Raw genomic sequence first — 15035 nt, 5'->3', positions numbered from 1 at the left:
TTTTTTGTTTTCTTGTTGTTTTGGTTTTTGGGTCTTTTTTCCCTATGATATCAACTGCAGTGCGCATCCTGCTAAAACACTAGTCTGTTTCTCAGCTTCATACTTACAGCAATGCCCAAGGAATACAACAAGCTTATCTAATACTAGACTTACCACAAATCCTAAGGAACTTAATATTAATACGCCATGGATTTCAATAAGCTATCACATGTGTTGTGATTCTGTGAAATGTTTTTAAATGTGTGCAGTTTCTCATCACCCAAAGCTAGACTGATTCCACTTTCAGAAGTGGTGGATTACTTCAGCCACTCTACATTAGCCAGTCAACAGCTCCAGGAAGCCTCCTACCCCCCACAGCTTTCGGTTCACTTATCACATCACACATCACAGGGCCCGGTTTAACAATTCATTGTTTGATACAACTACCTTTAATCAATCCTGATAATTATACTTTTAAATAAATAATGTCAACAACAACAACATTTGGGAACTTAATAAAGTACCTAAAGACCACCCTGATTTGTACATATTTTGATCTGGTAAAAAGCTATGAATTTTTGGATACATTGATATATGTAGTATTTTCTAAGATCAGAGTAAGTACAAGCTTCAACTGTGCCTCCCTTCTTTCCAGGCTTTCAGATTGCCAGCAATTTTATTTCATTTGAAACAATCTTTTATCATTTTACATACCAATCCCAGTTTCCTCTCCCTCCCCTCCTCCCACTCCACCCACATTCCAACCACCCCACCATCAATCTACTCCTCAGAGAGGGTGAGGTTTCCCAGGGTGATTCAACAAATCTGGCACTTTGAGTCAGGACCACAGCCCTGCTTCCTATATCTAGGCTGAGCAAGGTATCCCTCTAAATAGAATGGGCTCAAAAAAGACAGTTTAGCTTTAAGAATAAATCCTGGTCCCATTGTCAGTGATGCCACAAAGGGCCCTAGTCAGACAGCTGCCATTCAGAGAGCCTAGTTTTGGTCCATGCAGGTTCCCCTGCTGTCACTTCAGAGTCAGTGAGCTCCCATTAGCTCAGGTCAGCTGTATCTGTGGGTAAAATTGGGAGTCAATCTACCTCAAAACCCAGCAATATCACTGTTGGGCATATAGCCAAATGATACAAGGACATTTGCTCAACTATGTTCATAGGAGTATTATTCGTAATAGCCAGAAACTGGAAACAACCTAGATGACCCTCAACCAAAGAATGGATAAAGAAAACGTGGTACTGTACACAATGGAGTACTACTCAGCAGTAAAAAACAATTATGCCTTGAAATTTGCAGGCAAATGGATGGAACTAGAAAAAAAAATATCTGCAGTGAGGTAAAAAAAAAAAGCAGAAAGACAAAGACAGTGTGTAGTCACTCTTAAGTGGATCTGAGATGTAAAGCAAATGATAATCAGCTATAACCTATAACCTCAGAGAAGCTAGGTTACAAGGAGAACCCTAGGAGAAGCATAGATGGATCTCGTTGGGAAGGGGAAATATACAAGAACTTCTGAGAAAATTGGGAGGCATTGGGGGCTAGATAAAGGAGGGCAGAAGGGGAGCTGGAGAGGAGAAGGGAAGGCAGAGGAGAACATGAGGGAACAGGATGGCTGAGATGAGAGAAGGAAGGAGAGGGAGAGCAAGGAAAAGGGGATCTTGATTGACAGCAGGAGGTCTTAAAGAAATGCGTTATGCCTGGTTCCCATTTTATGATTCTTCTCTAGAATTTAATTTTTAAATACAGATCAGAAGATGGCAAAATAACTTAATTTTTCAGTGAGACTTGTTTCATCAGTTACCTTATAAACATTTTACTACGTTATAATCATCTCACCAAAGATACAGTAATTAGCAAGAATGCAGATGTTGGTTTTCTTTCTCTTTTCCCCTCATCAAAAGTATCATTCTTCAACTGCTTCATCTGCACAAATCTACGCAAAGTATCAGCTTCCATTTTAATATTTTCCCACAGCAGTTTGCACTTGCTGTAGCAGGGTAATGTTGCCCTGGATCTACCATGGCACTACAAAGGGCTTGTACATCAAAGCATGTAAACACGGACAAGATGGGTGAAATCAACATTAATGAACTCTTTGTGCATTCAGAAATGATCAAACAGCAAAAAACACATCCTATTAACCACTGTGTTACTACACAGTTTTGTTTTTTTTTCAAATGGGAGATTGTTCCTTGGGGAATATTCTAACTTGATTCATATGTTACTACATATTGATTTCCACTTTAAATAATTAAAGAGACATGATCTGAACACAATATTCATGTGTTTGGAATCATTTGCCCATGATTTCTAAGCTGCAGTTGTATACATGGCAGGGAATGAAAAATAAAGCATTTGTATAATTTTATAATCAATAATTTTATGCAGACCTCAGACTTACTTATCAGTGTTATCTTGAGGACTAAAATCCTATGTCTAGAAAATATCCATTTTATGTTATTCAAAGAATGAGTCATATTCATAGAGCTTATATGATACAGAGAAAAATATCAATAATCTTTTTTCTTTTCTTTTCTTTTTTAAAGAAACACATTATTCATCTGAATAGCTAATATCTTTAGCCACAAAGTAAACCAAAAAAGCATATTTTAAATGCAAAATTAAATAATTACTTTCCTTTCTCCTTAATAACTAATACAGTCTTAAAATTAAATGGTGAGACGTCTCAGGCCATACAGTTTCCAGTGTTATCTGTTGTTGTTTTTGTTTTAAAAGCTTTTTTAAAAAATAAAAAATAAAACTTTAGGATCTAAATCAATCCCAGAAACCCACAGGGTGGAAGGAAAAGACTAACTCTAGCAAGGTGACCTCTGTCTTCAAACTTGCAGTGTGGTACATGCCCCCCCTCAACCGAATGTATTGCAATGAATAAGTATAAGCAATAAAATGAAAATTCATCATTTTTAGTAGAAAAATATAAAAGGGCCATAACATTTAGAGTAGAAATAAGTGCTTCTCTGCCAGAGAAAAGAATATGGGCATATGAGAGAGAATGTTTAGTAAAAGTGCAAATCAACAAAAGATGAGTAGGCATTTTTACATTTACAGGGCAGAAAAAAAAGAGAATTGTCACCTTTATAAAAACCTTAATGAATTCTTTGAAAATTTTCAACAAAATTCTTGATTGTATGCTCAACTATCACAATGATTCAAGTGCAAAATTGAAATCTTTTATTCAGAGTTAATAATTAAGTAGAAATCAATTCTATTTTCTGAGGATGCAACTGAGTCATTTGACTTTTTTTGATAGTTCCCTGTTACATAAGAGTAGTGTCATTAGTAAGCATGAGATCATTGTAACATGAAAAGGACTGTGAGATCTCTTTGGCCTGTCTCACCTTGCACCACCTCCAGTTGCCTCTTATTCATGAATCTCATTCTATTTAGGTTTCTTCTGTTGTGAGTGTGTATGTTTAGTTCCTTCAAACATAGGCCAGATTTGTCTCTGATTTAGAGGCCTTTACTTAGAGCTTCTGGTGCAACTTTACACCATTCTTGCCCTAGAACAATTTTGAAATTGCTGACTTTTTCTTGAAAGCAGGCAACAGTTGAAATGTTATGATCACTCAACTGAGTGTTTCTTTTTGCATTTGGCCTCTTGAATTTCCTATCTCTCTTTCTTCTTAAGCTCTAAATGCAGAAGGATCATTTCTAGTTGATTTATTTAAGACGAATCCATGAAGGCACATTGTCAGCATCAATCACAGATTTGTTAAACAAATTCATAACATTAAAGTACATTTTATAGGGAAAAAGTCCATTAAAATATGAAATGTGTATATTTAGAGTTTAGATGGCTGGTATGGATTGAATTTATTCATTATAACATGTTTGATATATTTTCTATGTACTTTATTATTATTTCTAAACCTTTCACAATTCATAATTTATGAAAATATAATTCAAATGCAAATATAAGGAATATTTAACACATAAATAGCTATACAGAATGTGTAAATTCAGTTGCTTTTATTTTCTACGGAGAATAAAGACTATATTAATATAGAGGTAATGTCAATATTACATCTTTTTTTCAGAATTGTAATATATGCCAATTCAATAAAATAATAATTCTTAAATATAGATGCTAATTAATGTAAATCAATAACTAGTGTTTAAAATCAGGCTATAAATTAGTTAAATCTGATAAAACTTTGTTTCCCATTTAAAATAAAGAAAAACAGTAACAAAGTCAGGTTGAAAGCCTAATATATTTGTACTTATATCTTATTTTGCCATGCATCTGTATATTAGTTGTATATTATTAATTAATATTTTAATAATTTTTGAGTTATTTAGTAGTACTTTTAAATTTTCCTCCTAGATGTATAACTAGCAATGAAAATTTATATTGTATTTGATATTTAAAATTTAGTAAACTTAGTATTATTTATCATTTCTTACTATATGAACCTTCTCAGACATATCTTTTTAACAGGCTTTAGATAGATAGAAGATAGATAGATAGATAGATAGATAGATAGATAGATAGATAGATAGATATTCTGTTTATTTTGACGTTAAATACATCGGTGCGTGCTCCAAATCCTTAAATATGTTTGTATGTAATCAAGCTTGTATTTGTTTTGCTCTTGGACCTGGTAATAATTTTAAAAAATATAAACTAAAGTTAAGGAAAATTTCCTTATATAGATATAACTATAAACATAATAAAATTTTAAATAGTCAAGTATATTGAAATACAGGTTAATGAACTATAGATTATATGCAAGAAGATAACCCATTCACATAAAACATTCATTTGGAATGGATAAGCACTCTCTAAAAATTAAGCATTTCTAAATTAAGAATATATGAATTTAGTGATAAAACTGACTATTATAAAAGTAATGACAAAAGTTGAAAAAATAATTTAATGTAGAAAGAACACTTTTGCTAGGAATATTCTATTAAAGAAGGTTACAGTATATAATATGTAGGAAACTTACTTTACGTTCTGGAAAAGAGAAAGACAAAGAGTTTTTAGGGAAAAAATATGATTTTTTGTGGGTCAGGAGCTGCGGGTACCACTGTAAATCTGAAAGAGCCTTTTGTCACGGATCAGAAGCCAGCAAAGGCTGAGGGCCAAGTTTGGGGTATGCAAGAGCTTCTGCTGCCTGGGTTGGTATCAGAGTGCGATGCTCACAATAGACACCGTGGACACCAGGATCTGGTCTACAGGATCGTAACTCCCGAAGCTGCCAGGTTGGCACTGCTTTGCTTCAATATCAGGAAGAGAAAGTCCTTCCAACCTTTCCTGGCCTTGCAAGACCCAGTGCCCGCCAGCTTTGTCTCTTCTCAGCTTTGGTCTGGCAGTTGTAATGGAACACAGGTCTCCAATGTGCATCCTGTCTCTATGGAAACTGGCAGGCTGTATCAGTCTGATGGCCATGCTCCACAGTGGCTGGGCTGAGGGATGGCACAGAAGGTAGAGACCAGGTGTTATACTCTAAAAGGAAAGTTGAGTCCAAAAAAAAAAAAGGAAATTATTTGGTATAGTCAATTATTTTTAGGAAATTCTTAAAATTTAGAATGTAGAAAATAAGATAAAAAAGATGACTAGTAATTTCTAAGTAAGTATGTGAAAGAACAGAGCTATTCCAAAAGTAGAACCAATTTGCTCTTAGTTATCAGTCTCATTTTTTTTCCAAGTTCCCTTCTCACATAATGCTGCATTCATCACGATTCTCTTGAGAATTTTAAGCATGCGTTAATGACATTTGTGCTTTGCAATCTAATAGGCTTTAGTATGCAATACATGTTTCAGTTCACACAACTACTGAGCCACAACTTTCACATTAGGTTATTTGTTTGGAATGCTTTTGGTAATTTAGTGGAAGTAATAACATGCTGTATTTTTAGACTCTAATTTAGGCAACATGAATGATCTTGAACTTTGTAAGATGCATGTTCTTTACTTAAGTACTCCCAAAGTAGTTGATAGAAGAGATAATAGAGATAGACAACAAGGGAGGAAAGAAAAGGTTGAAGGAATAAGGGGGGTGAGGGAGAGATGAACAGACAGAGTCTATTCTCGGACACAAAAACACACTAAGTAATAATCAGTCAACATTGCACATCATTTTAAAATGTGCAGCCTCTTTCTTTCAATTACTGTTGGCTTCATATTTCACAATACTTAGATATGTTATATATGTTCATTTTGCATTTAATAAAAAAGAACCTCAACACAAACATGTATTTTGTATATAAATACTGTTCTTGAGTGAAAACAAAAAATATTTTTAAATTCTCTGAAACATTATGTGTGCTATTTGACTCAGGCTGAAACACATTTTGAGAATTAGATAATTGTGCAGCTAAACTTAGCAGCTTTAACAACATGGAACCACACCCAAAAATAGAGAGTAAAATCCCATACCACTGTTTAGCTCAGGAGGCTTTGACACATTTTTTGTCAGAAAGTGGGTGTCCTGGTATTCTCCTGTCTGGTTTGTTTTCCATTTCTTTTTTTTTTTTAATTCTGAACCATTCTTTCAAAGAGTCTTCCTTATTTTCAGGTATGGCTTTGTGGGAGCCTAGGCAGTTTGGATGCTCAACTTACTAGACCTGGATGGAGGTGGGGGTTCCTTGGACCTCCCACAGGACAGGGAACCCTGATTGCTTTTCGGGCTGGGGGGGGGGACTTAATTGGGGGGGGGGAATGGGAGGCGGTGGCGGGGAAGAGACAGAAATCTTTAATGAATAAATAAATTTATAAAAAAAAATAAAATAAAATAGTTTAAATTAAAAAAAAGAAATAATAATGAGAGATCCTAAGCTGCTGTCAATTAGTCCACAAAATTTCTCCATTTGTCCTTTAAAGATTACTGACTGTAACTTATTCCCTCTCAGCGGAGCAGAGCCTCAGCTTCAGTCTGTCTGGCTGGGACTATACCAGATGACCATTGCTCTCAGAAAGGAAGCAGTCATGCAGTTACACTAGGCACTGCTGTGGTTTCTGCTTCATTGTTAGCTCAGAAAGAGATGGAGAAAACCATCGTTAACACTCATGCATTGAAGAGATAGCAAAGTTGGGGAATTGCTGTTGGTGGACATCCAGTCATGTATCTTTATCTACTTTGTTGTTATCTATAATTGTTGTTGGTCGACATCCAGTCATGTATCTTTATCTACTTTCAGTTCTACTCCTGCCTTTGCTTATTGTTTCTTTGTTCTCATTCCAATGCAGTCTCTCATGAATTGCCCATGTTCTTTACTTAAGAAATGGCTACTTTGTGTGATACTGTCCTATATAATTTTGTGATTTAACAGTAAAGGCATGGGCAAAATTTGTGGGTAAAGGATGGCTGTTAAAGAACTTAAGTCAATGTGAGGAAAGATTCAGTTTGCTTCTTTTTTAGTTTGAGGTTCCCTAATTATACAGACGGAATCACTGCAGAAATCAAACCCTAGAGCACTACTGGTTCTGCTATCTAAAGATTTTTAGCACTCCAACATGTACATTATTTCCTTTATGTTTCTCTCTTAGAGATATATTATCAATTTATATCTGTATAAATGTGAAAGTTTGTAACCACAGATGTTAGATTGACGTAAACTGGAAATCAAGCACCTCAACCTCAGTAGACAATGAGTAGAGGGGATATTCCAGCTTGTTTCAAAATGTTTTATTAGACTGATGGTGGGTGAGAAGAAGAAAAGAATAAGTTTAAAACCTGTGCAGCTGTTGCAACCAGAGTAATAAATGATAACATTCAGTGGTTCACTGTAAATATTTAACAACTTTCTCTGTAGGGAAAATCATTGGCCTATAGTGTTTGACAATTACCATGATGAAAATACTCCCTCTGTGATCAATTTCGAGCTACCAGTTATGTCACTGAGTGTAAGAAGGCTAGAGTTTCATCCCATGGAATCTCAGAAGTTGCACACATTACGCTTAAACTGAATTTCAAATGCACTTTCTCTTATTGAAAAGAGGTGCCAGGGTCAGCATGTGCCTTCACAATGCTTGGCTGCAAATGACACTTCTTAATATCACAGTTACAGAATCACAGTTCTATTCATATTCTTTCATAGCAGTCTATGATTAAGGAAATAGTGATGAAAAGAGAAGGCAAGCTTTGAAACTCTTGTTTCTCTCATTTCTGGTTGTTGGAGAGGGCACATGTCTAAAGGTTTCTGTGCCAACTGCCATGATTTTCAAGATGGAGATGATGAAGATATGAACTCTGAATATTAAATCATTAATACATCAAATGCACCTAGTATTGTGTCTGCATTTATAGCACAATGAGCATAACCCCTTAAATTCCCTGCAAGTTCTATAGCTTTTGGCAGTGTTTGATAGGTCAGGCGAGATGACAAAGAAAAGGAATTCAAAGGGGTGTTGATACAAGAGAAAAAGAAAAGAATTTATTACATAGTCAAAGCAATCCATCCATCCATCCAAGAAGCTGAAATATGACCCTTTTCACTTAATAGCTAAGTAATGATAACTGTGTCCCCGATAAGATACCCTTTTATCAAAGTCTTTTTTTTACAGTATTTTTCTTCATTGAAAATAGATTCCTTCTCATACAGTATACTCTGATTATAGTTTCCCCTCCTTTACTCCTCCCTTTTCTTCCCCACCTCTCCTTCCCTCTGCATCTTCTTTCTGTCTCTCATTAGAAAAGAACAGGCTTCTACGATACATCTTCCAAACATGACAAAATATATAATAATAAGTAGAAAAACTATCATACCAAAGTTGGACACAGCAACCCAACTTGAGGAAGAGTATGAAGCTCAGGTACAAGAGTCAGAGACCTACTTATTTTCACAGTCAGGCGTCCCATAAAATACTAAGCAAATAACTATAATACATATGCAGAGGACCTGGTATAGACTCATGTAGGCCCTTGCTTGCTGCGTCAGTCTCTCTGAGCTGATATGTACCTTGCTTAGCTGATTCAGAGAACCATGTTCCTCTGGTGTCCTCCATCCCATATGGCTCTTACATTCTTTCTCCTTCCCCATCCGTGGAATTCCCTGAGCCCTGAGAGGAGGAATTTGATTGTCTCTGGGTCTCTGTATCTATTTTCCTTGCCGCTGAAGGAAGCCTCTCTGATGATGAATGTATAAGGCACTGATCTATGACCATGCCAGACTGTCATTAGGAATCATTTTATTAATCTTTATTTTCTTGTTTGTTTTTATCCTAGGTCTCTGTGCTATCTTCTCTTTATTTCTTGGTTACTCAAGCCCTGTTAGGAAGAGGTTCTTGCTCATGGGGTGGACATAATTAAATTTGAACTAATCGAATCAGACCTTCATTGGCTACTTCCACAATTGCCCTAGCACATTACTCAGGCAGGACAGATTATAAATCAAAGGTTTTGTAGATGGGTTGGTGTCCATGTTTCTCTATTGGTAACCTGCAGAGTGCCTTCCCAAACCAAACAATGCCTGATGATGCTGCGTGCTAAGGTAATGGGATGTGTTAGGGGAAACAAGGTTATAGGAGGTCTTTGTGATTCCATGGGAATAGCTTCAGCCAGGAAAGGGCAGCCACAGCAATTTTTCTGTTACAGAATTTAGGTTGAGATTGAAGTAATCTGATCTCAGGAGGAGAAGTGTGGGTCTGCCTACTCCCTAATTATTGCTATGGGAGGTGCAACCCTTGGCTTAGCGGCAATGCCTTTTGGGGTTGGAGGATGGAATAAAGCCAAGAGTTGGGGAAGGAAAGTTAGAAGGGGATGGACTGTTGGATCCACATATGAGGGCAGGAGAGACAGACAGTTGCAGCTGAGTTCTGTTGAGTACAAGGTACGATACTGGGGGATTACGTTTGTGGGAATAGAGAAGAGAAGAAAGTCGGTAAGCAACCTATGTGGTTTTAAGGCAGGTGGTCATAGCCTGTGGCTACCAAACTTTTAATTGATTTAGAATTGAGGAAAGGAAAAGATACTTTTACAAATAATAGTATGAATTTGGTCAGAGAGAGGAGTTAGTAAATTGCAAACAAAAGTTGCCTGGAAAAAGTTTGCTTCTAAGCTTGCTGAGCAAATCCAGACCAGCACACTGAACCAGGTTTCTTCTTCCTTCCCATTAGTTTTTGTCAGGGTTGAAGTTACCTTGTTGATTCATTAACAAACTTCTCTTTCTTATTCATATTTCAAATGTGGATTCCTGAAAGACAAGGAAGCAGAATATCCCACATGATATGTACATAATAAATGAACTGAAAAGACATCTCTAGTTTGATGTGATATGACATTTTCAGATTGAGAAAACTTCTTCAGAAAGACATACAGAGATTGAAAGACAGAGCTGAGCCATGAGGAGTTGAAAAGGAAGGTCCCAGCCACGCAGTCTTCTCTCCTGCTCAGAAACAGCAGTAAATAGCAATGCAGGCCTCTGAGAAGAAGTCTGACTGCTTGCTACACAGGCTATTAAATTGATTTTGGAAACCACATATCCTAAGGGTATTTAGGATTAGTTGATCTCCACATGGGTTTTCTCTCTATTGGGAAAACTAAATTCTTTGACTTCAAGGATTTTTATGCTGCAAGAGTTAGGGAACTGGAATCTTACGACCTTAAAGCCAGAAACCTTAAAGGGAGATGTTGGAAGGACATTGTCCACATGTCTGACATACATACTGACATACATCAATATCTAGAGGTAAATAATCCTAAAATTTTCTCCTTTTTTTCTTTTTTGTTTTTCGAGGTAGGGTTTCTCTGTGGCTTTGGAGCCTGTCCTGGAACTAGCTATGTAGACCAGGCTGGTCTCGAACTCACAGAGATCCGCCTACCTCTGCCTCCCGAGTGCTGGGATTAAAGGCGTGCGCCACCATCGCCCGGCTCTCCTTTTTTCTTTTTTTTTGTGGGTCAATAAGTGAATATTAAAATAGTGATTAAAATTAGTTTCTTATATAGCACAGAAGTATTAAGTACAGTAAATACTGGCATTTCTTTTATCCAATTTTACAACTTAAATTTCATTATAAAAATGATTATTGATTTTTCTCCTTTGGTGGTGAATTCACATTTCCTCAAACAGTTACACATCTCTTCTGACCCAGCAGCCTCTGGGAGAGAGAAGAAAAAATGTTGAACTTTCAGAATCAACTTCAAATGGTTCATTGACTTTGTTTCACCACGGGAAAAAAAATTCACTTAACCTCCCAGTGTCAGTTTACCCATCTGTGAAATGAGAAGGCTAATATTTTCTTGTGGGGATGTTCTGAAAATTATTTTGCAAATGTAGTAGATAAAATTGTAGCAAGCATCACTGCCTTTTCTCCTGAATTCTTTGAAAAGGCCGACAGTGTTATTTATGCATTTGTTGATAGTCAGAGTATCATCTGGGTGAACCTTGTATATTTATCAGCAGTTGTAAGCTTTATGATATTGAAGAAACACCTCTCCCTGAATTGTCCAATTTATGCATGACATTAACAGCAGGGAACCTACTGGGAAAAAAAACGTAAAACCTTACTGAGCTCCATGTTTAGGAGCTGATAATTTCAGGCAAGTAGTCCCACTCTGCATATGATTTCACGTTTGTCTGGGTGTGTTTTGGTTTATGTCCCACCTCATTTTACATGACTGATAGTTCTCTGAACTCCTTGTTAATGGTCATCTCTGACATGAAGGCAAGGCACATCACATTAGGGTTCCTGTTGACTTTCAAGTAAACCATCAAAGAATATATTATATAAAACTCAGATGTCAATTTTAAAATCCATCTTAAAGATTAAAGGGAGGTGTCCTGGGGAGTCGTCATGGTGACTTGGAGGGGCTGGCATTAAGAAGGGAAAGCTCCTGATAAAAGATTTTAATACTCAAAAGTCTTAATTATGTAATGTGGTCATGAACCTCTGTTCTTGTGTCATTTAAGGCTGGAAAGAAATGTTTCCCTTAAGGCCCTTCTGTGTCTTCTGGTGCCAATCAACAGGCTTCTTGGTAATAAACTTCTTTATGCCGATGGCTCCCATGCAACTTCAAGTGGTGCTTGGAGTAATGACAGAATCATTAGAAACTAAAGAAGTAAAGGGAATATATTTCATGGGTATGATTAAACCATCCTAATGCCCTTGAATATGTAAATTATTTTTGACTTAATAACCTAATCTGCTCACATAATAGTATTTTAACCTGGCTCTAGTAAATCATTTCTACCTCTGTGAATGTTTGTTACCAGGCTTGACAGAGTTTAACTTCAGATCATCACACAAAGATAAAATGTATTTATTATGTTTGTTCATGTACAGATAAAATGTATATATTATGTGTGTGCATGCAGTAACCTTGTTTAAATTATTAGAAGTGTATATTTAAGTAAATTTATCACATAGATTACATTAATAATGGAAATGATGCATATAAAAATAAAAAACATGGTTATATCTGACACTATCCAAATTGATGATTCATTTAAGAATTTATGAAGATATATTCCTCTGATTATATAGACAGTTATGGAAACATGAGCAATACAGTTATAAATATTTGCTGAATAACCACCAAATACACACATACACTTATGTGAGGTGTGTAGAGTTGTTCTTGCTGCAGCTCTTCAGGCTAACCTCAAACTCCTGGAGTGCAGGGGCATCTTCAGCTTCCTGAATCGTTAAGACTCCAGGTGCATGCCACCAGACTAGGCTTTTGAAATTTATTTCAATGAATATTCTATAGGACGGACATTCTTTATAGAATAGTTACATAGTTTTGCTAATATTCTGCATTTCAGAAAACATAAAACAGTTCTATAAGGATTCCTAGTGAAGTGGGATTCATTTTTCATTTACTTTATCATAAATTCACTCTAATGTTCTAGTTTTTATATACTATGTGGTTTTTTTTGCATTATAAAAGGCTACCATGGAAGTGTTTTGTGTGTTTCCTATACTTCTGCTAAGACTTTAATTTATGCACCATCATTGCCTGACTTACCTTCAGTGATGGCCCCATCTAACACCACATACTCAATTTTAGGCCAAAAGAAAATAAAGGTTATTGTGTTACTATTGGAATATGTCTTCATGTGTGCCTAAGAGGGGAACATATTCTGAGAAATAAAAGGAAATACAAAGGAACCTTAATGGTACACCACTAGGGTAGTCTTAAGTATTTTAAATGTCTTTTCCATCTTTTTAATGTGTAATTTTATTGGTTTAAATCTTATTTTGAGTAAAGCCTGATGTTCAGTGTAGATCTAGGAAAGTTTATCATTTTATAACTTTCATTTAATCAACATTCTTTTTAATCTCCTTTTAGGCAGCCAAGGGCAGTTTCCACTAACTCAAAATGTAACGGTTGTTGAAGGCGGAACTGCAATTTTGACCTGCAGAGTTGATCAAAATGATAACACCTCCCTCCAGTGGTCAAATCCAGCTCAACAGACTCTGTACTTCGATGACAAGAAAGGTGAATACATTTTCTCAGAAATGTTTTAAACATGTTCTGAAATACCCTAATTATAATGAATTTATTTTCCTAAGATGATTCAAATTATTCCTTTTGATTACTAAACTGCTGCTGCTTGTACTTAAACATGATAAATATTAAATACTTTAGTTTGCAAGTCATAAACAACGAAGATAACCTGTGTCAACTTTCTAATAAAATAAACAGCTTCAATTCTATTGGAAAGCGCTTCTCCTGCTCGATCCTTGGAGCCATCTTCTCCTTATACCCTTCCCTTTGGGAGCTCTCTTGTCTTCAGAGTGAATTCTTATTACCTACGGAGTAATATACTGCTGTTTTTATGATCTTAATTTTATGTGGTGAAAGGACGCTTTTATTTGTTGAAGTTTTATTTTATAGATTTCTTTTCATCAATTGAAAGAGCAAGGAAAAACTGTGAAAACGACTTATGTATTGAGCATCAATATGTGTGTTTAACAAACTGATTAAAAACAGGTTCATTAAGAACCTGTATTTTTGTGTGCCTAAGAATAAGGTATATTTGGACTCCTTAATTAATTAAGGTGTCTAATTAGATAAAACATAGATTATGGTTTAAATGTTTAGTGGTGAAGAAGTCTACATACTACCACTCAAGCAAACATCTAATAATATATGTCAAATTGTTAATGCTTACTTCACTATTATAACAATAGATGAATAATGATTTCATGAAATGTAATAATGTGGAAATGTAATATAATATGGAAACATTTATAAGTAAATTTGCATTATAAAACAGAAAATATTATTTAGGTATTACATATAAAATATTTTTACATCTTATATACTTAACTTTTTTAGACAAAAATAAGGCAATCTAAAATCACCTTAATTTTTAAATATTAACATTTTGACCATGAATTTATATATTGGTGGCCTTTTTCCCTCTTTAATGTTATCACAAATGAATTCCTCAGGTTTTTAAACATAGAATGAAACACTGGTTATATATATATAATTAATCAAGTTTAAGCGCAATAAAGGTCTCTGCATAACATTGATTAGAGAACAGACAAATGAGAGTCTCTACCCTCACGCACAGGTTAGAAAAATAACTCAGTGTATATTGCTCTTCAAAAAAATCCCAATCTGAGAATCTCCAGAGAAAGAGAAATGATAAGGTAGATGAATGGATATTTCAAATTTTGTTTTGAGAAACTAGCTCATGTGGTTGTGGAGGAAGTCAGGCTTAAAATATTTATGTGCTGACTAGGTAGCTAGATACCCAAGGGATTGTTCCCCTCACAGCCTATTCCTCAAAGTAGAACTGCCTGCCCAACAGGGGTCCTCAGAATTTCTCCCAAGGCCTCCAAAAAAATGAATGAGCCCACTGTATTCTATATTAATAAAACATTTAAATATTGCAATACTGGCTTTAGAGATTAGCTTTACAGCAACACAGAAACTAGTGTTTTACCAATCATTGGAGGACAATAATTTCCTCTTTCTGTGAGGTATGCATTGCAGGACAACCACCGAATGGACTTAGCTGTGAATAGTGACGAATGCTGCATAAAATAGTCCCTTGACAATAACAGTTTTGCTTTCTGAGGTTTCAGTTATAGGAATTCTTTACTTGCATAGTATGCCTTT

The 15035-nt window shown here is 35.5% G+C and overlaps 1 protein-coding gene across 4 annotated transcripts in view; it reads left to right on the top strand.

The window, feature by feature from the left end:
- Cadm2 (cell adhesion molecule 2) overlaps positions 1-15035 on the top strand; it is a 915204-nt gene that overhangs the window by 694198 nt on the left and 205971 nt on the right. For all 4 annotated transcript variants that reach the window (XM_075952795.1, XM_075952879.1, XM_075952715.1 and 1 more), the window contains one exon: positions 13251-13400. In XM_075952795.1, the coding sequence (XP_075808910.1) occupies positions 13251-13400 (150 nt within the window). The remainder of the gene's footprint in view (positions 1-13250; positions 13401-15035) is intronic.

The sequence above is a fragment of the Microtus pennsylvanicus genome, chromosome 1, assembly GCF_037038515.1.
Source record: "Microtus pennsylvanicus isolate mMicPen1 chromosome 1, mMicPen1.hap1, whole genome shotgun sequence".
Lineage (NCBI taxonomy): Eukaryota > Metazoa > Chordata > Mammalia > Rodentia > Cricetidae > Microtus > Microtus pennsylvanicus.
Note: the sequence above shows the minus strand (reverse complement) of the source record. Positions and strands in the feature narration are given on the sequence as shown.